The following is a 25,105-nucleotide window of genomic DNA, read 5'->3' on the forward strand; positions in this document are numbered from 1 at the left end:
TGCAAGATCATGACCTGAGCCAAGGTCAGATGCTCAACCGACTGAGCCACCCAGGTGCCCCCAGAATTGGGAATCTTTAGCCTGGGCTCTAGAGGCCACTGCTCATCTTTCCACCCTCCTATAAAACAGTTCCCTCTTCAGTCTGTGTCACAGACACACATTTTCCAGTTCTTTACTTCCCTGTGAATTCCTAGTCCCCTCTGCTCTGCAGTTCAATGCTCCTCTTGGCTCTTCACATGTGCCATTCTCCTCAGTCCAGGACATTTGACCCCTTTTCTTTTCGCAGATGGACTTTTACTCATTTTATAGGTCTCAGCTTAAATAGCAGTTTCCCAGTGGGCTTTCCCTGAACCGCCTATGTTCAGGGAAATATGTATTACCATACCTGAATCCCCTAAGTATTCCCATAGTTCTCTGTCCTTACTAAAATTGTATTTTATTATTAACCTCTTTTTCCAAACTTTGCTCAGATTTTTCCCAGCTGTAGTTTACTGCTTATATTTTATACCCAAATTGGAGAAGAGCCTGTAGCAGGGGCCTGGATCTTATAACTATGGGGATGTGAAATCACCTCTCCAACCCTCTTGCCACTCCATGGCTCTCTTAGCTGTGAGAAGCCCTTTTAGTTTTCCAAGGAAAGCAGTTTATGCTACTATATGGCATTTATGAGGGATGGATGCCTTCCCCAGCATTGTCTCAGATTATCTTCCCAGGATCTCTCTGGCCATGTGCATTCCTTGGTGCTCAGGACTCCTCTATCCGTCCCCCAGAGAGGAACCATGGGAAGAAGAGCCCTAGCTACTGTGACAGATAGAACCTCTCCCACCCTGCGGTCATGCTCTGTAACTGAGAAGGGGCTACAGTGAGGGTGACTGTAAATTCCAGAATGTATCTGGGGCCAGCAGAGCTGCTCTAGCACCAGAGAGCTAAACAAGACAGGCATGAGGGAGTTAACACAGGGCACATACCAGAGAGGGCAACCACGTTTATTAAGCATTATTTTATTTTCACTGCATGTTTCTAGTTAAAGATGTTTATGAGAAAAGAATTCATATGAAGAGAAGGGAAAAATAATTAGTTCAGTTCATTTTCAAACTGTATTGTTTACCAGTTATTTTCATAATAATAGCTATATTCGCAAAAAGCAGTGACAGGAAGAAAAGATTGACTCTGTTTTTCTAGAAGACCCAGGGAAGCCAAATTCCCATCCAGATCATCGCCTTTGGTAAGCTTAGATCAAACATTCAGATTTCAAAATGAAAAGAAAATGTGGAAATAAATTACACTACTTGGATCATTGAAACCTGGGGAGTGCTAATTCTAAGAGCTTTTTATATTAAATAACCTGAGCTTCCCTGTCCCACTGGCGGTCACCCTGTCCATGGCAGAGAGGATTGAGTTGGATAATGACTCCCATTAGCACTGGGGGAGTTTTCACATGTAAATCCCTTACAAATGGGAAAGCAAACAGAGAGTGTCCTGCTTAGTAAATCAACATAACTTGGGTGTTAGATTTTTCTCCTAGAAGAGTGCCCTTGGTGGCTTGTTATCTTTGAAGTGGATGAAGCAGGAGGCTCTCAGCCCACCGTATTTGCCTGCTTTTTTTTCTCATCAGGATTGTCCAGCATCTGTAGCCTTTTCTCCAGTCTCTGCTTCCATTCTTCTCTGAGCCTGAGGAGAGGAAAAATACAAATGCTTACTGCTTTTACCTCCACATCTGATGGTCCAATTGAAGTCTTTTGTTTTTCCAACAAATATTTTTGAGAAACACATGGCTTTTACAAATTAATGAAGAAATCAATAGATAAATGAGCAAAGTCTATGAATATGTGCTTTTATAATTTATTCCTTCCTAAATTGATTCAATATAATGTCAAACAAAATCCCAGAAGGACCTTTTGGTAGATATTGATAAACTTTATATGGCAAGGCAAAAGAAGTAGATTAGCCAAAACAATTTTGAAGAAGAAAGCTGGAGGACTCACATTACTTGATTCTGTGACAAGTATAGCAAGACAGTATGGCACTGATGAAAGAGCAAACAAATAAATCAGTGGAACAGAATAGAATCCAGAAATAAGTATGTGCAAATACAGCCAATTGATTCTTGACAAGAGGCAAAAGCAGCTCAATGGAGAGAGGATATTTTTTTTTAAAACAAATCGTGCTGGAGCATCATACGTTCATATTCAAAAAATGTACTTTAGTCTATACTCCACATCTTATACAAAATGAACTCAAAATGGATCACAGACCTAAATATGAAATGTAAGACAAGAGTCCCCTCCCTAAGAAATGTTGTATGAAAAGACCTCTAGATAAGGGAAGGCAACCTGGCTATATGTGTATGTGATATCCCTCACGACTCTGTAACATGAGACCAGCCAATCAGATTATGTCTTTACATTACCCATATATGGGAGACAAAGAAGTAGAAAATTAATAAAAGGCTACACTAGGTGGCATTCGAGGCTCAATTTTTCTAGTAGGAACCCAACTGAGACCATGTTGGCATGAATAAAGTTGCTTCCTGGGAAGAAAGGCCAGAAAGGTGTCACTAGTTTCTGTGCAAGAATCCTGCTGTCAGCTAAGGCTTCTAGAAGATAACCGCACAAAATAACATATTCATTATTTCCCTTGGATTAGGGAAAAAAAAAATCTTAGATACAACACAAAAAGCATGATTCATAGAAAAAAGAATATTTGGGGGTATCAAAATTAAAAATTTGCTCTATGAATGATACTGTAAAGAGAATAAAAGGCAAACCATAAATGAAGAAAATATTTGCAAATCACATATCTGTTAAGGGACCTGTTTCTAGAATATATAAAGTTCAAACTGAATGATAAGAAAATAATGTAGTGGGTAAAAATTTTGAACAGATATTTTACCAAAGAAGTTGTATGGATGGCAAATAAGCACATAAAAGTAGTGCTTAACATAATTAGGAAAATGCAAATTAAAACACAATAAGTTATCACTAACCTCATAGAATGACCACACACACACAAAGGAAAACAAATAAACAATGTCCCCCCTCAACCCACTCCATCAAAAAAACTCCAACAAAATTAAAAAAACCCCTTACAACTAAATGCAGATGAAGTGTTGGTCAGGATGCTGAGTAACTGAAAGTCTCTTACATTGCTGTGGAAATGCCAAATAGAACAGTAATTTGGGAAAATAGTTTGGCGTTTACCATATGACCCAGCAATCTCAGTCTTGGGTACTGACTCGAGAGAAATGGAAACTTGTGTTCCACAGAAATCTGTATGTCAATGTTTACAGCAGTTTCATTCAAATCATCAAAAACCATAAGTAACCTAAATGTCCTTCAAGTGGGAGTGGATCACCAAACTGTGATACATCCATATAACAGAATGATAAGGAATAGTCAGCTGACACACACAACAAGAATTAATCCCCAATACATTTTGCTGAGTGAAAAACGTCAGACTGAAAAGAATACATACTATATTTTTCATTTATTACACTCTGGAAAAAGCAAAATCATAGGGATGGAGAACGCATCAGTGGTTGCCAGGGGCTGGAAGTTGGCAGAGGAAATGACCATAAAGGAACAGCATGAGGGGATTTTTCAGAGTGACAAAACCATGTCATATCTTGATTGTGGTAATTATATGACTCTAAGCACCTGTCAAAACTCATAGAACTGTACATACATGAAAAGAAGTGCATGATGCTTATAAATCAATTAAGAAAAAATCTACAGTAAGATGGGCAGAGGATATAAATTGGCTGTACCAGAAGAAGAAATCCAGTTGTTTCCTATACATATAAAAAGATCTCAACCAAACTTATAATTAATTAAATTCAGTTTAAAACAGTGAGATGCTATTTTCACCCATCAGATTAATAGTGATTAAGAGTTTGACAATACACAGCGTGAGCAATCTTTCCACCTGGCACTCCCATACTCAGGGTGGGAGTTTAAATGAATACAACTTCTCTGCAAGACAAGAAATCAAGAACTATCAAAATTAAAAAAAACCAAAAAAACAAAAAACCAAAAAAAACCAACTCATCTTTTGACTTTTTAATTTTTATGAACATATCCCATAATTCTTGTCCATGTATGCAAAAATGTATGTGCAAGTATTCTTATTACAACATTGTTTGTGAAGCTAGAAAACAAACAACAACCTAAGTGTTCTTTGATGTGATTGGTTAAATTAATTGTTAACATCATTGTAATGGAAAACATTAAAGAAGAACTGAATGTGCTGGTATTGAAAAACTTCCAAGTAATTTAAAAAAGCAAGGTGCAGAAGTATAGTCTCATCTTGCATAAAAATATAGCACACACATTTATTTGCTTATTCATTTTGAAGTTTTTGGGAAAGATATACAAGAAACTGTTGATGTCAGCTTTCCCTAGAGAGCAAGTCTAGGAGCCCAAGTAAGAAGGAACTCCCTTCTAATTATATATTCTTTTGTGATGCTTGGTTAAAAAAAAATGTGCTTGTGTTAGTTTCATAAGAATAAAAACAACCACAATGAAAAGATTGGGTAAATGGTTTCATTAGTTTGATAGAGTTGCCATAACAAAATGCTACAGACTGGGGGTCTTCAACAACAGAAATTTATTTGGTCCCAACTTTGGAGGCTGGAAGTCCAAGATCAAGGTGTCAGTAGATTTGGTTTCTCCCAAAGCCTCTCTCCTTTGCTTGCAGATAGCCTTCTTGCTTCACTCTCATGTGACCTTTTCTCTGGTGTGTGTGCATACCTGGTATCCCTTTGGGCATCCTAATCTCCTCTTTTTTAAAGGACATCAGTCAGATTGGATTAGGGCCCACACTAAAGGTCTCATTTTAACCAAGTCACCTCTTTAAAGTCCTTATCTCAAAATACAGTCACACTCTGAATGTGTGAAGGTACACAATTCATTTCATAACAATGCTAAAGCAAAGTAATGCATGCTTAACGCAGGAAGATCAGACTATATAATAAAGAATTTTAAAAAGTTGGATTCAGTCTTAATTTTTTCACTCTTACAAATAACCCTAAAATGAGTAATGATAATACTTATTACTCTTTTCATATACCTATTTTCCTCAGAGGGATTCCTGGAGACAAGTAATTTAGAGGGTATAAATATTTTGAAGGCTCCAGTCACCTATTACTAAGTTGGCTTCTGGAAAGTTCTCACTTAAAACTCTGCTCAATTATGGGGCCAGGAAAGAATGGAAAGAATCTGGAGTGTCATCCTGTTGTTAGGTGTAGTTGTTGCTTAGCTACATTAGCAACCAAAGATCGAAAGTTGAAATATTGAGAGAAGAATGAGGGTTATGGAGAATAATGATAAGACCTACCCTCACTCTACCTTAGATTAAATTAAGGTAATGGACATAAAAATACAGTTTGCTTCTTTGAAAGATGAGATAAAACATAGAATGGCTTCTCTCTCATAAGCAGGCAACTGCCTCAGAGGTCCTTGCATGGTTTATCTAAGAAGTGATGATTTTCTGGGGTGCCTGGGTGGCTCAGTTGGTTAAGGGTCGGTGACTCCTGATTTCAGCTCAGGTCGTGATTTACCAGTTCGTGGGTCCGTGGCTCTGTGCTGACAGTGAGGAGCCTGCTTGAGATCTTCTTTCTCCCTCTCACTCTCCCCCTACCCTGCTTGTGCTCTTTCTCTCAAGATAAATAAATAAACTTAAAAAAAAAAAAAAAAAGAAGGGATGATTTATTGAGCTTATATAACCTGTTGATATCACCTATTAGTAATTTTCATAAGCTATATTTTCCATTATACTTGTTAAGTATGCATCTTAATTTGTAACCAAACTGCTGCCTTGTTATAAGCGTCTCTGAAAGTTTCTATAACTGAATCTTCCTCCAAATGTACATGACTTGTCACTGAGATCTTTTAAAGCTCACTAATAAGGACTGCAGTCTGTGTATTTCATGGAACTCAATGGACTTTTTAATATAATGTGGACACATTCATTAATTAAAGGAGTTTAACTTTTCTTGGGTATGATGGGTGTAAAAATGCACCGCTCAGAGTTGCTGCTGTGGGGAGCATCCACTTCCTTCCCTTTCTCTTTCCTGGAGGTTGGACCTATATCACCTTCTGATGACTCTCCTTAACTTCTCAGTTATAATTACAGGCTGATCATTTAGACTTAGGGGTCCATATAATTTATCATCTAAACTGAAGTACTTTTTTTTTAAAGTTTTTTTAACATTTATTTTATTTGTTCATTTACTTATTTGAGAGAGAGAGAGAGAGAGAGAGAGAGAGACAGAGAGAATGAGAAGGGGAGGGAAAGAGAGAGGGAGACAGAAAATCCAAAACAGGCTCCTTGCTGTCGGCACAAAGCCTGATGTGGGGCTCAAATCCGTGAACCCTGAGATCATGACCTGAGCCTAAGTCAGATGCTTAACCAACTGAGCCACCCAGGCACCCCACTTTTAAAGTTTATTTATTTTGAGAGAGAGAGAGAGAGAGTGCTGAAAGGGAAGATAGAGAGGGAGAGAGAGAGAATCCCAAGCAGGCTGCACACTTTCAGTACAGACCCAATGAGGGACTTGAACTCACGAACTGTGAGATCATGACAAGCAGAAATCAAGAGTCAGATGCTTAACTGACTGAACCACCCACGTGCCCCTAAATGGAGATACTTTTAAAATAAAAAGGGAAATTATGATCCATAACTGTAACAAAATGATAGACGTACACCTGGACTGCCCCAACAAACCAGGAGGTTTAGTCCTAGTACCTACACTGCATTTGATTTTCCTCAGATTGTCTCCATCAGTTATTTGCAAACAGTTTTCAACTTCTCTGTGGACCACCCTTATTCCTGTTGTGTTGCTTCTTTCTGGCCATTGTCAGAGAGGGTAAGGGGCTTTCCAGTTCTGAGGTCCCTCATCTCGCCTCATGATCTCGCCTCCAAGGCCTCTGCTAGACACACCAGTTGCCAGGATAAATTGATTCTCTGCAGCTCTGGCTGAATTCCTCTGTCAGTGAACCTGCAGGAGAGTGTGCTAACAAGCATGTCCATGGTGAAACACCTGTTTCCACTCTACCCTGCTTTGCCACAAGTCTTGCTAGTCAGATCTGCCGAGAAGAACATAAAGCAATATTGATTTTGTTCTATCAGCAAAGGTGTTGGTGGGAACTTTTAGGGTTTTTGTCTTTTAGTGTTCACTCTGAATATTTCTGTATTGTTCAGAGGCTTGAATTTGCCTTTATAAGTGGAGAGTAGAATCAAAAAAGAGCGTGAGTATTATGTATGTGTGTCCAGTGTACTTATGTATAGTGGAGTATGGGAGATATAGACCACAGGGATAGAATAGGGACTTCAGGGTTTATGATATTCACTGGTCTGCAAGTGTATGTTGGAAGGTACACTCTTACTCTGTTTCAAACTATTTTCTCAGATCTAAACAAATATTCCAACGTTCTGCTCTTGGTATGAAAATAAATCTGGGATATTTAACAAAAATAATAACAAAACCACTAGGTTTTGGGTCTTTTTTTCACAGCTGACAAGGGAAATAGCTCTGGTTAATGAGACTCCACAACAGAGGAGCAAACAAACCATAGGAAGCTGCCTCTACTTCCTCACTCCTTAAGATTTTCAATGCAGAGGCTCTGTCCACTTCTTTAACATTTATTTGTGGGACACAATGATGAAATGTTTCATGATGAGCACATTTTGAAGATTTATTCTCTTGGTTATAGAGGGGAGAGAAAACTGCACCCACTTGGAAGGGGGTCATTTCTGAGGCACATGGGAATCTGGAGAATGATTTGTTTAAACATGTATTTTAACATTTTAAACAAAATTGTTTAATTATTTGTAAATTCATTTGTTCTATGACCATTTGCAATCAGTTGCCTTTTTTATAACTTCATTTTGCCTAATTAGAAAATGGCACAGAATCGTTGTAGAAACTTTGGAGAAGCTAGGAGAGCTCATACACACAAAATCTGCCATTCTGCCAATCAAAACTAATCACTCAGTATCAGCATATTTTCTTTTAATATTTTTCTTGTATATACAGGTGGACTGTGTATGTATTTTGACAAAAATAAAATGATATCACAAATTATGCTTTTAATCCCATACCTTGAGGGTTCTGGACGGGAAGATGCGGTATAGGGTTCATGATGGGATTTGGCTTCCTGGCTTGTGGGCCACGACTTGGGGGCAGAAGATGGCATGAACCACACAACTGATTTTCCTCACTCTCCTGGAATCTCCAGGACTGGATGCTCTAGTGTGTGACTCTTCTAGCATCTAGAAAACCCCGATTTTGCTTGCTGGATAAATAGGAATGTAGCTGGAATGATGGCAGAGCTCTTCTTTGGCTAGGAGAGAAGTTATTTCCCCTCAGGCGTTAATCAAGATTTTTAGAAGTTGATGTTGGTTCAACACATGTGAACTACACATGTTTTCAGCTCAGCATGTTCAGAAACATGGAGACATAGTGCCTCGCTGGCCAGCAGAATATTTAGCTGCCACTCCACTTGTGAGTGGGTGTCTTAGCAAAATAGACGACTTGACTGAGCTGTTCCCATTTTAGGGACAGAGAACCCAGATAGTCTCTGAAAAGTTGAGTTGATCTGTCTGCTCCAAGGCTCTGCACATGTGAGAGCAGGTGCTGGCTCTTTTTTTCCAAGTGATGTTGACACATGTGACACATGTCTTCTCACATAAGGATATGTTCTCCTCTCCACAGATTCCTTTGGCTAGAACAACAAGTTTACTTGCCAAAGAGGGGAATACCATCTTTGCCTTCCCCCAAGAATATTAATATGTATCTTCCCAAATGTGAGATCTCTCATAGTTCTGTTCTGTTGACTTAAATTTAGTGTACCTCATGTGCTGGGGATTACAACAGAGGCAAGGTGGGGGAAAGATTTTTTCAGTTTATCAAGATATAAATAATAGAACTTCATTTTTGTTTATATACAAAAAAGGCTCAACCTTATTTATGAGTCACTGGTTCTCAATCAGAGGTGGCTTTGCCCTTGAGGGGATACTCGGTAATATCAGGAGATATTTTTTGTTGTTACAATGGGAATGGGAGTCCTACTGGAATATAATGTCTTGAGGGATGTTGATAAACATCTTACAAAGCACAGGATAGCCCCCTGACCCCAAAGCATTATCTGGCCCTAAATGGCAATAATGCTAGATTCGGAAACCCTGGTAAATGTGGTGGCAAGACTAAATGAGTAGATGAATTAATCATCTCTTGAATTTTCTATATTCTATGATGTTTTGACATCATAAGAACCTTGCTGGCCATGGAAAGGCCCAGAGCTAGCCTTTTCTTACAGGTAACAAAAGGCCTGCTGTGAGCATGTCAACCAATCCTGAGTCTATGGCCCCAATCATCTCTAACTTCCACCTGTGAAGCCATATTTTCCCCACCCCAAATCACCCCAGGGCTAGGTTCCATACAACTAGAGAGCACATCTATAGCCAGAGCCCTCTGGAATTACTCAAACTAGACAGTGCTAAACTGTTTACTCTGCTCTGCCTTGCCTTTTGCTCAGGAACTCCAATAAAAACTCTGGCTTAGATGTTCCCCATGCTTCTGTCTTTTGCTTCCCCTGTGGCCCTAAATAGTATGTGGTGACCCTTCCTCTGAGACCTGTGAATGTAATCTTCATCCAAGTCTTGTTTTCCTTTATTCTCATGGCTGCACTGACGTTACCATACCATACTGAACATTTGCATTCTTAGAACAGTAATAATGAATAGAACTCAGTCTCCCATATTCACAATCTGGTGTATTTCTATAGAAATCTAATTTAAAAAATAGTAGAGAAATAATCCACATACTTTCTCAGGGCGCTCCTTCCCTGACGGTCTTCCTCCAGTTCCCTGTAACAAGTCTGTTTGCTAATTTCTTTTTCCCAGAAGCTTTTGAGTTCGTGACAAGTTTCACAGCAGAAGACTTCCCGACGGATATATTGATTGTTCATCCCCTGAAAAATAAAAGAAAAAGAAATCCTAGAGCCACTCTAATTTTAGAGTGATGAAAGGTGAGTTTGAATCTAGACCCTTCCGTTTACACTTTTTGTGACTGTAGACAAATTACATAGTCACTATGATTTTTTTTCTCAACTGCAAATGGGAATAATAATGGTTCTGTCAGAAAATATAATAAAAAAATTTTGAAATGAACAAAAACAAAAAAGGTGTCTAATAACCCGTAAAGATTATCTTCTTCTACCAGGGGCCTCCCCATTTTATTGTCTTTGAGCTATTTTACAACTCTGAAATTATAGAAAAAATATAGTAATGCAAATGATTCTTGAACATAAAGAGTCAAATAAGTTTTGTCCAGGGGAATGCAACTGATAGTTGTGTGGATACCAAGCAATTTTAATCTACTTCTAATTCATTTCAGTATTCTTGATATCCTACATCTGTATGTTTTTTAAAAATTCTTTTTGAATTAGTTGTGATACCTTACTAGTTTTCCCATTAATTAATAAATTAAATAAAATATTTGACTAATTTATTATTATTTATTTATTTAATTTATTTCTTGTTCATTTTATTTTTATGATAGTTGTGATTTTAACTTAAAGAAAGAAGTCTTGACAGTTACTTCACAGTTGTGTGTATATGTATATAAAATGAGATGGTACATGCAGAAGCTCTAAACATGGCAAATATGCAATCAACAAATGTTAAGCTCTTTCCATCTTTCCTCACAGAATAACAATAACCTCTACCATTTGTTGAGCACATAATGTGTGATAGGCCTTCTATACACACTTGCATTTGATTCTCCCTACAACTCTTGGAGCTGGGTGATTCTACACTCATTGTTCAGATGAGGAAACTGAGAAATAGAATTTGCCTCTATCCTCATAACTGAACGTGGTAGAGTGGGACTTTGAACCCAGGTCTGTCCATCTTCAAAGTGGGTACTCTTGGCTCTGAGATTCTCATCACAAGAAATGGCCACTATATCTGGAGATGGCCATATACAGAGCAAGCTCGTGTGGCATGTGTGTGTGTGTCCCGTGAAAGAGCACATGTTTAATGCTAAAAAAGGTTTACTTTTTATGTGAACATTGCCCATTTTCCAGATCTTAGTGGCTCTGGCAGGGAGCTAAATGCAGTGGACTACAGAAAAGATCCGTCTCTGCCTGCTTGGCAGGCAGGTAGATGCAAAGGACTGCAGAAAAGATCCATCTGATGAGCACTGGTTCAGACAAGAGCTCTGGCTCTAGCTCTGGCTGGAGATTAGGGAGGACCTGGACCTTACTGTTTTGCTGTTGTTTTTGATATCTTGGAACAAAAAATAGGTGCTCAGTTATTCTTCATTAAATTAAATGACCCTTGTCAAGCTAATTTTTTTCTAAAAAAAGCTGGCCTGGAATTGCCAATGGCCCCTCTGAACTCAGATGCTGAGGGAGGGTCTGGAAGGCGATTTTTGTACTTTCTGAGTAGGGGATGTGCTCAAATATATTTGCCTTCTCTAGTTTCAGGAGGTTTGTGTTGTGCCTGAGAGAGCCTCTCCAGATTCTGTCTGAGCCCTGCTTGAGTTCTGAAGTTCTGGCCTGGAGGTAGCACAGACTCCATCTACTAAGAGCTTATTTTCCACTTATTTTCTCCCCCAGGCTAATGGATTCAGGCTAATGGATGCACAGAATTTGAAGAAATTCTTAGTCACTCAACATTGAAAGACTTGTTAAAAATATACATCAGAACTCATAGAACTAGAGTAGGTGGTGGCAAGACTGAATGAGTAGATAAATTAATCATGTCTTGAATTTTCTATATTTTATGATGTTTTGACATCATAAGAAGCTTGCTGGCCATGGAAAGGCCCAGAGCTAGCCTTTTCTTAGAGGTAACAAAAGGTCTGCTCTAAGCATGTCAACCAATCCTGAGTCTATGGCCCCAACCACCTCTAACTTCCACACATGAAGTCATATTTTCCCTGCCCTCACCTATAGCAGTTAGTTTCCTATAGATTTAGTTCAAGCTGCGGAGGTGTCTTAAATTTTCTTATTTTCCTCATGTGATTCTGCCTGTATAAATGCTAGATAAGAAAATAGTGCTTGCTTTGAGCAGGGAATAAGGCATTGATGCAAACATGTAACTTAAGTATACCAAGAGTAATAATGCATGACTTATACACACACTCCTTTATTACAAAATGCTCCTAAACATTTCAAGTTCATATTAGATATCTGGTATTCAGAGAAAAGATAGTTTGGCCAAATAGGTACTTACTGGAATTTTTTTCTTTTCTTGAAATTTACAATTAACATTTTATTCTAAAGACTTTTTCATTAAAAAAAAAAAAAAAAAGAGGCCTATGCAGGCACACAGACTGCTCACATCATCCTGTCGTTTCACATTTACACAATTTGGGAAAAAGGAGTGGTTTGGATATGGAAGGAAGATTTATTCTAGCAGACACTGTAGTTGCATAATTATGAGCTAGGTTAAGAGAAGCAGTTGTAAGCAGTGTGGTGTTCATACACTCAAGGAATAAATTAAATCAAAGTGAGACCTAAGGAAATCAGGCAGCAGGATCTGAAGGATCTGATGCATGCTGCCTCTACTTCTTGTTCCCTCCAAAGGGCTGTGATCTTTGAGAAGACTTCAAGAATCATAAATTTAGATACTCTCAGTGAACAGGCAGGTATTGTAAAGGAGTAAAGCTATTGGATCTGCACAACAGAAAGCAATGGGCACTGTGGTCATCTGTAGAGACACCTCATTCAAGTACAGAACACTGTGCTGGCTGAAAGAAGCATGGCTTCCTTGATGCAGTCTGAGGGTTCCCTCACTGCCCTTCTTAAGGGATGAATTCTCTATCTGCAGCTTTGGCACTATGGTTTTTTTCTTTAGCTTTCTTAAAACCTCTTCCCTGTGCTCTCCCTGCAGGGCATCCTGAACTATTTTACTTTCTTCCTGCTGATTTCCTTCCTACTGAGTTTCTCTGTGTAGCCCTTTTCCTGCCTCTGCACCTGAGCATGGGATACTGTCCTTATTGGCCAGTCTCTCTTGCTGTCATCCCTGAAGCAACTAGGATTGGAACTCTTCACCAAGCCTTGCCTCGCCTACTAGGGGATGTGTGGAGACAGCTGTCCTGCCTGCCAACACAACTGCAGTCCTACCTCAGTCACCTTCCCTGGTGGCCATGCCCTGACAGCCAGGATGGCCAGGGAGCTGAATAGGAGGGCAGGACTGTTGTCACTATTGTGACTTTGGGCAATAAGCCCTTCATGTGTTCTGAGACCCAGTTCTATCATGCACAAAGTGGAGATGAAATGTGGTAATATGGATGAAAGTGCCAAATATATTGCTATTCACTCCCTAAATGTTCATATACCAACCCAGTACATGCTTGTCTTTGGGGAGCTCACAATCTGTTGTCCTATCCCTGGTAAGAGATCAAAAGTGTTAACTGAATTTGAACTACCACTTAAATAAGTTCTTGTCTTTAGTTTATGCATGATATTAAATGCTTTGCTCCTTATTGACTCAGCATGTATTTAAGGTTTATTTATCTGTTGCTGGGCTGTCAGAATTAGAACTCCTTAGATCTCAGGGATAAGATGCTTCCCTTCTTGTCTGAGGTCCAGTGTTGGACTGCATACAGAGAAGCCTTTAGCAAAAGCTCTTGGTGATGAGTTTCACTCTTACATCACTTAAGATGTTATATTTGGGGATCTTTGTGGTCAGATCCTATAATCACATTCACTGAGTGATGCCCAATATGTTTAAGAATGTATATAAATAAGGCAGGGAAGAGAAAATTTAAAAAGTCTATTTTTCCCTGGGAGTATTGATGAGAAACCTAAGCACTGATGGTTACTCTCTCTGCACTTGTAGCTGGTCCAGGCAGAGAAAATCACCCACTATATGCCCTATGTATATGGTGCTGCCCTATAGATGCTCCAATGAGGGTGAAAAGACATTACTTTCCCAAGTTATTCTGAGTGGGATCAGGAAGAAGAGAAAGCCTCTGTGATCTCCTGTGGGACAGATTGGTACTGCTTTTATAGTCACAAAATAAAAATACTATGGAATGTGAGGACACATAAACCTGTCAATTACCTGAAATCTCCTGAGTCACTTTTAAAGATTTTGAGGTTAAGTTCCTATTTTTTACTGAGGGACTTTTCAAACTCAAGTGTCTTCCTTCTATTCTTGTGCAAGTGATTTTTTTTCTTTTATAAATCCAAGTTTGGATCTTTACATTCATCCTTTCTTAATTTTAGTTTGCTGCTTTCTTCTCACTATAGGTGCAGATTGGAGAGGAATAGGCTTCTCAAGTGAGCGTTGAGTGCTTCTGATTTATTTTTGGTCCCACTCTAATCCTGAGATTCTCTAAGAATATAGAGAACATATTCTCTAAGAATATAGGATAATTTCTTTTTCTTAATACTCAGAGAGCTGTGTTATTATTCACCCCCCATGGCTCAAAATTCGGGAGGAGCAAATTTAGATAACTCTAGTGGCCAGAAGTCCACATAAATGAGTTATTCTGGGTATTTTCATAATTTACACTTAGGAATGGTATCTGCTTCGCCTCCTTTAAAAATATATATCAGATTCACTGCATTTATCATTTTTGTATCTCTAATTCTGATTAAAAAAACCCCTGAATACAGAGAGTTATTTCTTTTTAAAATTGACAATAGGGTATTGGCAATGGATACTCAGCCCTTACGAGACAACAAAGAGTGGAAGTGAGTCCAAGGATGCAGTAGGCCTCTCCCCACCAATGCGCCATTAAACTTGCTGCCACACATTCACCTACTGGCTGGTGGGCTGCTTATCTGTGATCTCTGGCTTTATTGAATACTAACTGAATACCCTTCACTCTTCAAAGTGCTTTACATCTTGCATTAAACTCTCACAATCTTATTCTTATCCACATTTGACAGAGGAGGTACAAAGAGGCAAGCCATTGCCCAAGGTCATTGATGCCCAAGGTCACTTCCATGGTGATGGAGCTGAGATTGAAACCCTACCCAGCTTCAAAGCCTGTGCTTGCCACTGTCACACTACCCAGCCAGTCAGCCAGCCAGAAAGACGATAGATCCTGGGAAGAACTGGGTCACATGAGAAGCACGCATCTGGTTAAGTTTGTTCTAAGCAATGTGCAAGTCATCAATTCTTTATCAAGGCAGAACTAGATTAACTTTTTTTTCAAGATTATTCCAGGCTTATTGCACTATGACAAACTTCCTTTCTCCTTTCTGATACCTTGTCAGAGGTGCCAACTGTTATCAGTTTTATATGTGTCATGATAAGGACTAAAACAAACACACACACAGGGCACTGATTCCTCCTATACCAGTACATAGTAAAATGTAACCTTCTTCTTCCCATTCTGCCAAATGCTGGTTCTGTCATCTGGAGATTCTGCCTCTATAGCTACTGGGGAACACAGACACCAGCCCATTTCCTCTCAGGTGGTCTTTTTTCACCTTCAGTGAAAATATCTTTAGGAATGATGTTTCTAGGTCCAGTTGCTAAGATGACAGCAGCTGATTATAGGCCTAAGATGCTTTGATGAGTTTCTCTTCCCATTCCATCTTTAGGTCCCACTGAACATAGAGTGAAATGAGTTTTCTTCTCCTCTCCTTCGCATATGGAATTTGGAGGATTATGTGAAAGTGGTTCTCCTCAGTGTAGCATCTTTTCAGAAAAAAACTTTTTTTTTTTTAACTTGCCTTCCAAAATCCAGTCGGGTTATTTGAATTTAAGTCTTGAGTCTCTCTCTACAGTTTTTCTCCAATTAATATCCTTCAAAGCCACTTCAGATTTTGCCCGCAGTGTGATATTTGGGTCTTAAGAAAAGGCGCAGGTGAAATAAAAAGCCACCTGGGGCAGTATGAGTGAGTTCTTGAGTAGTTGGAAATTTTAACTAAAAGAAGATATGTAAGAAAAAAAATACTTGTATTGAATGTGTCCATAATTACTCAGCCCTGTTGTGTTCTGTGGGGTTTGTCTGAATTAACTGGGATGACAATAAGTCATTAAAAGGGGAGACCAACAATTGTTATTCAAGTAACTAATAATTAAATAAATAAAGAAGGGGCTTTGAGTCCATGTGATCTTGGGAAACTTACATAACCTTTCTAAAGCTTAAATTTCTCATGTTAAAAAAATGGATTTTTCTAAGAATTAAATGAGATTACCAACCAAGGCATTGAACATAGTATCTGGTCTATGGAAAAATGTTCATTATCATCATTTATATTCATATTAGCAACCCACATTGAGTACAGTACCAAATGTTATTTAATTCTCAACATATTGTGCTAGATTTTATTATTCCCTTATTTGAGGATGAGGAAGTGAATCTGAGAGGTTAAGTGACTTTCCCCTAGTTCCAGAGGTAACAAGGGGGATAGCCAGAGATCTAGCCCAGACCTGTCGGTTTCACAGTTCCTGGTCTGTTTACTCATTGGGTGCTGACATCATGTATTAGTAACGGTGAGCAATGAATCATGTTTTGCAGTTGCTAATGAGATCTTGAAAATTATCTCATTTAATTATATCAATAGCTCTGGGAAGTAGGTATTATTTCCCCAGACAACAGACAAGAAGCCAGGCTTAGAAGGTTTAAGTTCTTGTCCAAATCTCAGAACCAGTAAATGCCAGAGCTGAGCTCTAAAACTACTCTGTCTGACTCCAAAGATCCTGTCATCACCTCCCACAGTTTGAACCACTTTCCCCAGTCATTTAGGGAAAAGTTTACCTTCCAAAAAAAAAAAAAAAAAAAAAAAGGACTAATTAGTGTCTATCATCATGAGATATAATTACCCCAAGATGCTCTTCAAGAATATTGCTTGGATCCACCCAGGTCCAACCTACGCTGTCAGTCCTGACAGTCCCTGTGGGCTTGGTCAGGAGCCTTGGTAACTAGAGCAGACAGCAGCTTGTGGAGGAGAGAGCTCTGGGCATCCAGCTGGAGATGAGGGCCAGTAAGATCAGGAACATCAATATAGTTAGTTGATCAAATTTCAAAATGCTATAAATGTCAATATTGAATCAATGGACAAAATTGGAATATGGACAATAACATGATCATATCAGTGTTAAATTTCTTGCAGTTAACACCTGTGCTGTGGTTATGGAAGAGAATGACTTCTTAGGAAGTACCCACTGAGTTAGCTAGAGGTGAAGGCTCATGAGTCAACTAATTCTCAAAAAGTTCAGAAAAAATAGGTAGATAGGTAAAGCAAATAGTAAAGCAAACAGGGTGGTGATAGGAATACCTGAGTTAAAGGTATATGGGAATTCTTTGAACTATTTTGTAATGTTCCACAATCTTGAAATTATTTCCAAATAAAAAGTTAAAAAAATAAAAATTAATTTTCTCTCTTTTCAAGAGAAAAATTGCTATTTAGCTTTCTTCTCTCACATTTATTCCCAACTTCTTATTCAGATCACTAAACTCTGTAAATAATCCCTACACACACTTTACCTTTTAAAGTTTTTTGTACTATTTTTTTAATTTTTTTTTTTTTTTTTTTTTGTGTTTATTTTTGAGAGAAGGAGAGAGACACCATGAGGCAGGAGGGGCAAAGAGAGAGGCAGACAGAGGATCCAAGGTGGGCTCTGTGCTGACAGCAGAGACCCCGATGTGGGGCTCAAACCCAAGACCTGTGAGATCATGACCTGAGCTGAAGTCAGACACTAAACGAGTGAGCCACCCAGGCGCCCCTGTACTGAGTATTTTATAATGCCAAAAAGTAAGAAAGTAAAAAATGGATAGAGCCATTGCAAGAAACTGAGGAGGCAACTTGAAACAGCTCTCAATTACATTTTAAAAAATGTTTATTTATCTTTGGGGTCGGGAGTAGGGCATAGAGAAAAGAAGACAGATGATCCAAAGCAGGCTGTGCAGTAAGAGTGGAGAGCCTGATGTGGGGCTCAAACTCCCAAACTGCCAGATCATGACCTGAGCCAAAGTTGGACCGTTAACTGACTGAGCCACCCAGGCACCCTGGAAGAACTCTCAATTACAAAGTAACAAATATATACAACCTCATATTAGTTACAATCCAAAGAGTGAATCCAAACTGATATACATTATTGAAAAAAATAAATGAGGGAGAAGGGACAATTATTCTTTTCAGGAGAATTCTGATGAATTAAATGTAGAAGGAAAGAGGGGAATAGAAAATCACCATGAGAACACCACAGTAATAATAATTGCTACAGGCAGGATCTATTAATGAATACTAAAATTAGCAGATGAAACTTTGCAAACAAGATATTTGCATAGCCTCAAAAATATTCCTCCCCAAATTAACTAACTATTGTGGTGGTTTTATTTTATTTATTTATTTAAAAAAAATTTTTTTAACGTTTATTTATTTTTGAGACAGAGAGAGACAGAGCATGAACGGGGGAGGGTCAGAGAGAGAGGGAGACACAGAATCTGAAACAGGCTCCAGGGTCTGAGCCATCAGCACAGAGCCTGACACGGGGCTTGAACTCACGAACCGCGAGATCATGACCTGAGCCGAAGTCCAACGCTTAACTGACTGAGCCAGCCAGATGCCCCACTACTGTGGTGGTTTTAACATATGACCACAGGTAGAGCTGAATTCTCCTCTCCTTGCATCTGGCATGACTCGGTGACTAAAGTGAAAATAGTAACTTTACAGTGGAGAAAAAAAGCACCAATCTGCCCATGTGATCAAGGTGCACATCACTGGTAATGAGCAATGTTGATATTATATGCCCCTGATATGGTTTGACAGAGGCGCACATTGCCTCTGTGGTATACCTCTCCTAACACCAGAAAATTATCTATTCATGAAAATACTGCAGATAAATTAAAATTTGAGAACATTCTACAAAATACCTGACCACGACTCATTAAAAGTGTCAAGGTTACAAAAAGCAAGGAAATATTGAAAAGTTGTCACATATTGGAGACTGAGAGATTGTAATGTAAATATATGATCTATCTATCATCTATCTATCTATCATCATCTATCTGTATGTATGTATGTATGTATCTATCATCTACCACATAAATGCAATGTAGTATCCTAGATTGGATCCTCAAACAGAAAAAAAAGGACATTAGTGGAAAAACTAAAGAAATCCAAATAAAGTCTGCAGTTAATTTTATTATACAAACGTTAATTTCATAGTTTTGATAAGGGTATCTGGTTATTTAAGATGTTGACATTAGAGTAAACTGGGTGACAAGCTTGTAACTCTGTCTAAATCCAAAATGACTTCAAAATAAAAAGTAAAAAAAAAAAAAAGGCCTTTATACAAGAGCATACATTTGACACTATGGACAGTTGTGGACAGTTATGGGCCATTCTTTGCTGAGGAGTGTTTTCAATGCACACAAAGGAATCCTATCAGAGCCAACAGTGTCATGGAGCACAGCCCTACCTGTGTCATGGAAAACAGTTTGCACTAGGAGTTAGGAGACCCCTGCATCCCATATGGGCAAGTTACTTACCCAACAACAGAAATAAGTCTTTGTTTTCTCATCTGTAAAATAAAACCATATGTATTTTCACAAAGTTAATGATTTTCAACTGAAAAAGCTGCTGTGGTAAATACTTAGTAACTGACACAGTACATGCTTAACAAAATCCTGGGTTATCTAGTTTATATCTATAAATTAATGTTGATTACCTATAAATCAAAGGCCACAGATTCAGAAGCCTGTGTGGTCCAGATGTGCTTAGAACACTCTGCTTAGAACACTGGCCGCTCCCTGCGGCCAATTCTAGAATGTATGGTCCATTTGAAGGACCTACTCAGCTCCAACTGACTTGCCAGTGGAGCACGTTCCCAGTGTTACCAGATATTTGAGCTTTCCAAGAGAAGCTGGAAATCTTGATTTTTTAAAAATGCATATAATCTCCTTATTTTAAAAAGTTAGTAATGAATTTAAGATGTTTTAAAGTATTGTATGAAACATCAGAATATGTCTGTTGGTGGATTTGGCCTTTGGTCACCAGTCTTTGAACCCTATAGGGACTAACAGGGAAAACCCGAGTTCCCCATGAGCCATGTAGCTATGTTTTCTTTTTTAAAAAAAAAAATTTTTTTTAACGTTTTATTTATTTTTGAGACAGAGAGAGACAGAGCATGAACAGGGGAGGGTCAGCGAGAGGGAGACACAGAATCTGAAACAGGCTCCAGGCTCTGAGCTGTCAGCACAGAGCCCGACGCGGGGCTCGAACCCACGGACCACGAGATCATGACCTGAGCCGAAGTCGGCCGCCCAACCGACTGAGCCACCCAGGCGCCCCTGAATTTTTTTTTTTTTTAATTTTTTTTTTTAACGCTATGTTTTCGATTCCAAAACAAACATACCCTGGACATGTGTAAAGTTAAAATAAAACCTTGCAAAACAAACCAAAACAGAATGTAGCCTCCTCCACCTCCCAGGTCACTGTTAACCACTGCAGGTTTATATTGGTCACCTCTAGGTGGTTCCATTTGATCACCTAATTGGGGCTGGAAGGGAACTGAGAAGCCATTAAACTCATCCCACAGGTCCCTGGGTTTTTGTCTTCCCAAATCCTTTGAAACAATGGAGAGCTTCCACACCCGGCTGAATTGGGAGTAGGAGCTAGATCGCCATACTCTTGTCCCATTAATGGGGCTCTAAACTACTCTGAAGCAAGGAGCCTGCTTGATAGGGTACCCTTCACAGGGTGCATTTTAGACTTGCTTGTCCAATAGACAAAGCACCTATAATTCTTTTGTGCTGACACCACTCATCTGGTCAATTAAAAATCCCCAAAGAATTTTGATCTAAAAATGATAGCTTCTTTAGCAAATTTTATATTCTATTCCTATTAAAAACTTTGAAAGGTAAGTTGGTTAAAATACAAAATTTTGCTAAAATATTGTTTCTCTCTCCCTGCCTTTACCAAAAATCCCAGCCCAGTGGCTGTCACTAGTTATTTTTATTGTTTTTTTCTGAACAGAAAGAGCGGGCTCTAACCAGATTCCAACTTCTCCAAATTATTGTTTCCAGAAACTTTTTTTTTTTTTTTTCATTTTTAGCAAATGGAATGTCTGGAACAAATCCACCTTTATCATTTCTATTGTCCTGTTGAGTGAGAATAAAATATTGTGATCAATAAAGCATAATTCATTGGAAACTCAAGAGGTGTGAGAGGCGGCTGTGTCGAAATGCACAAAGTCAGCAGGAAGTTTGGAGTGGGAGGAGGGACAGGGAGCAGCAGGGCTGACAAGGAAAGCAAACACTGCTGGCACACTTGGTGACAGTACTGAAGAAAATAGGACACTTGAGAGGAGAAATATGTAAGCTTAGAGGTGCATTCACTTTCCTTTTTCTCCCTGAATATTGTAGGACAGTGTTTTTTCTTTGTTTCCTTTTGTTGTCATGGTCCATGTAGTTGGGGACGTGTATGATAATTACTGCATCCCATAATTTATTCAATATTTCTCAGCAGGAAATCTCCCAAATAATTTGGCCAATGGATTACAAAGTTTTACACAATTAACAAAGATGGTCTTTTAAGACTGCATTTTAAAAAATGTAAATATAGTACATGTACATAGCAGAACACTTCAAAAAAGTACTGAAGGATACAAAATGAAAAGTCTTTCTCCTCCTTCCTCACTGCAGCCAGCTATATACTTCCTGAAGATATCCACTGTTAATGATGATATTTCCATTTTCATGAAAGCCTATGTGCATATGTGTAGCAGGATTCTTGCACAGAGAGTCGTGATACTGAGGATTTTCTTTCCAAGAAGCAACTTTATTTGTGTCAGCTCGGCTCAGTTGGGTTCATACCTGAAGAACTGAGCCCGGAATGCCACGTGGTGTAGTTTTTTATACATTTTCTACTTATTTGTCTCCCATATATGGTAACACACAAACATGCAATCTGATTAAGTGGTCTCATGTTACAAGGTTGTGAGGGGTGTTGTCACGTATGCTCATAGCCAGCTTGCCTTGAGGTTTTTTTTTTTCTTTCTTTCTTTAGGGAGAGGACCTTACCACACATGCATATGTGTATATAACATTTTCTTTCTTGCCAATAGGACCATACTGCATGCATTGTTCTGAAGTTTGCTTTTTCACTTAAGAAAATATTTCCTTACTAGCCCACCTTGCTTTTTACGGTCCCCATTTTTTAGGGATATTCCATGATTTATTTAATCATTCTTGTATTGATGGACATTTAAATTAATTCCTGTCTGGATCTAGTAATAAAAATTGCAGTGAATCATACATTTTGTTCATATATATAAGTATATGTAGAGCATAAACTTCTGTTCATATGTTGAGTGTATAATATTGCCCTCTGCAGTTACATGAGTGTTGGAATATTTATGGACTTAGAGGCCCTCTTTCTTCATTTTTTAAAAAAAATTTTTTAATGGTTATTTATTTTGAGAGAGAGAGAGAGAGAGAGAGAGACCGAGTGTGAGTGGGGGAGGGGCAGAGAGAGAGGGGAGACACAGAATTCGAAGCAGGCTCTCAGAGCTGTCAGCACGCAGCCTGGTGCAGGGCTCAAACTCATGAACTGTGAGATCATGACCTGAGCCGAAGTCAGATACTTAACAGACTGAGCCACCCAGGTGCCCCAACGCCCTCTTCTAAAGAAGTAATTCCGGGGCGCCTGGGTGGCTTAGTCAGTTGAGTGTCTGACTTCGGCTCAGGTCATGATCTCACAGCCAGGACCATGAGTTTGAGCCCTGCGTTGCCTCTGTGCTGACAGCTCAGAGCCTGGAGCCTGCTTCAGATTCTATGTATCCCTCACTCTCTGCCCCTCCCCCGCTCATGCTCTGTCTCTATCTCAAAAATGAATAAATATTAAGAAAAAAAAAAAAAAAGAAGTACTTCCAGGGACAGCTAGGTGGCTGAGTAGGTTAAGTGTCCAACTCTTGATTTTGGCTCAGGTCATGATCTCACAGTTCGTGAGTTCAAGCCCCACATGGGGCTCTGCACTGACACGTGGAACCTGCTGAGATTTCTCTCTCTTCTCCTGTGCTTCCCTGGCTTGCTCTCACTCAAAAAATAAATAAATAAACATAAAAAAATATTAAAAAAAAATAAAGAAGTACTTCTAGTTTCCACTAGGGCAGAAAAGACCAATGTATTCAGTTCTTTGTGAAAAGGCAAAGCACAGCTTTTGGTCTTGTACTCAGGAGACCATACCTAGATGTGCCACCTCAAGACAGAACATGGAAAGTAGTTGGCACTTAAAAAATATTTGCTGAATTAATGAATAAGCAAATCATGGTATGCTGATATACAGTCAGTATGTGCTTCAATGAAATTATGTTTCAAACGTAAAAAGTACTCATCATTTAAACAAACAAATTTTAACCGGTTTTATTGCATTCTTGTGCTAAAAAGAATTGTTTTGATATTTTGTTCTAAAATAGTTTGAGATAAGAAAAAGAAATACTCAAAGTTCTAATAGTGGATATGTTGAAATGGCCAGTTAAAATTTCTATTTCTCCTATTTTCTTTGGATGGTATTTAGCTTATGTTATTTCAACTATATTATTATTAACCATATAGTTATTTCTTATATATGTTTAAATGTGTATTATTTTATGAGTGTCATATTCTGTTTAAAATATTTCTTTTTTATTTTAGATTTTGGCAAAGATATCTCACTTCAGTCTCCTCATCTGTGAATGGAGGTTCTTTGACATTCTCTCTGGCTCTAATAGGGAAATCCATCAGCATCAAGTTCAATGGAATAATCTGTGCCTTCAACAGTACAGGGGCTTTGTATTTCAGTTTCTTCACTCCCAGATGGGAAAGAATACCTGATTGCCTTGCATATAAGTGAAGAGCAAATATCAATAATTAGACCTTTAGCAAAAAGGAGCTATTCTCTGATAAATGAACAGTTCTATTTCTCTGTATTCCTTATAGCAAAAGTTTTTTTTTTTTAAACTAAAGTTAATATCTATCGAGAGGGTTAGTTTTATTGGCAGTAATTCATTACTAGTTTGAAAAGTCATAATTCCAATGGCAATTCTTAAATTTACTTTATAGATTAATTTACACTTAAAAAGTACTGAAACTCCTTTTCAATAAATATCACTTTAATCAAATATCATTTATTAAACCTTGACTTCGTGTGAGGATCATGTACTTATGTCTATCTAAAGAAGAGCTACATCTTTTCAGGGCATTACGTGATGGCCAATCATAGAAACTAAAACGAAAGAAAATTCTGCAGTTTAATCTCATAAATCCCAATTTACTCAGTCAAGTGAAAACCCAAAATTAAAGATTAATCCTTCTGACTGCCAGTTTTCCAAGAAGCCTCCATGGCTTGGGGGGCTATGGTGAATGTTTCCTTGGGACTAAGTTATCCATCAATCAATATGAGATATATTCTACATTTTGTTTAATCTTAAGAGAGATTTACTCTGTGAGATCAGCACAGATTTCTCTCTTTTTTAAAATATACTATTTAACTTGAAATTCGTGCATTGTTAACACATAGAAATCAGACATGGAAAGCCTCTGTCTAAATCTATTCCCAAACTGGTGCAAGGTAGGTGTTCAAAGTAGAGAGAAAATGAGCCCAAGTGGCCAAAAAAAGACAAACATATAAGGAGTGTGTCTCAATTCCCAGCCCCAAATGTGAGCTGATCTGACACCTGACAACACAAGTTCAACACACTGTACCTTAAAGATGAATTTGCAGGTGAGCTGATATCCTGCTGGGGTACAAAGGAGAGTAAGTTTCACAGACCTGCTCCTGACTCCTCAGCTCTGATTTGTGAAGGCCACGGGCACTGTCCTACAATCTCATTGTTACACCCCTTTATATAGGAGTGGAGGAGTTACAGAAATCCCTGAGACTTTCAAGGTCACTTGAGCCTAATTAGTAGCAGAATCAGACAATATCTTTTCAGGGACATTGCAGCCTTCACTTGTGGTGAGAGATAGCTCTAAATAAATTCCATCTCTTGCTACCTGACCTGCTCAGGGCAGACAAGCTTCTGTTTTGGCTGGTCCCATGAGTGCTATGACTTGGCCTGAGCTAAGAGTGATGATTTAGAACATGTACTGGATTATCCATGTACCCTGTTCTTCTGAGACTTGTGAAAAGCCATCCTCTGACCCTCG

The 25,105-nt window shown here is 38.6% G+C and overlaps 1 protein-coding gene across 1 annotated transcript; it reads right to left on the reverse strand.

Annotated features, from left to right (window-relative positions):
* Positions 1-1,246: 1,246 nt before the first annotated feature.
* FAM240B (family with sequence similarity 240 member B) lies at positions 1,247-24,740 on the reverse strand. The gene is made up of 3 exons (XM_042964871.1): positions 24,662-24,740; positions 9,826-9,971; positions 1,247-1,671 (listed from the first exon to the last, which is right to left on the reverse strand). The coding sequence occupies exons 2-3, from the start codon at positions 9,966-9,968 to the stop codon at positions 1,578-1,580; spliced, it is 237 nt and encodes a 78-aa protein (XP_042820805.1). The 5' UTR covers positions 9,969-9,971; positions 24,662-24,740; the 3' UTR covers positions 1,247-1,577.
* Between the last annotated feature and the right edge of the window lie 365 nt (positions 24,741-25,105).

This window comes from Panthera tigris, chromosome D4 (genome assembly GCF_018350195.1).
Source record: "Panthera tigris isolate Pti1 chromosome D4, P.tigris_Pti1_mat1.1, whole genome shotgun sequence".
NCBI classification, from domain to species: Eukaryota; Metazoa; Chordata; class Mammalia; order Carnivora; family Felidae; genus Panthera; species Panthera tigris.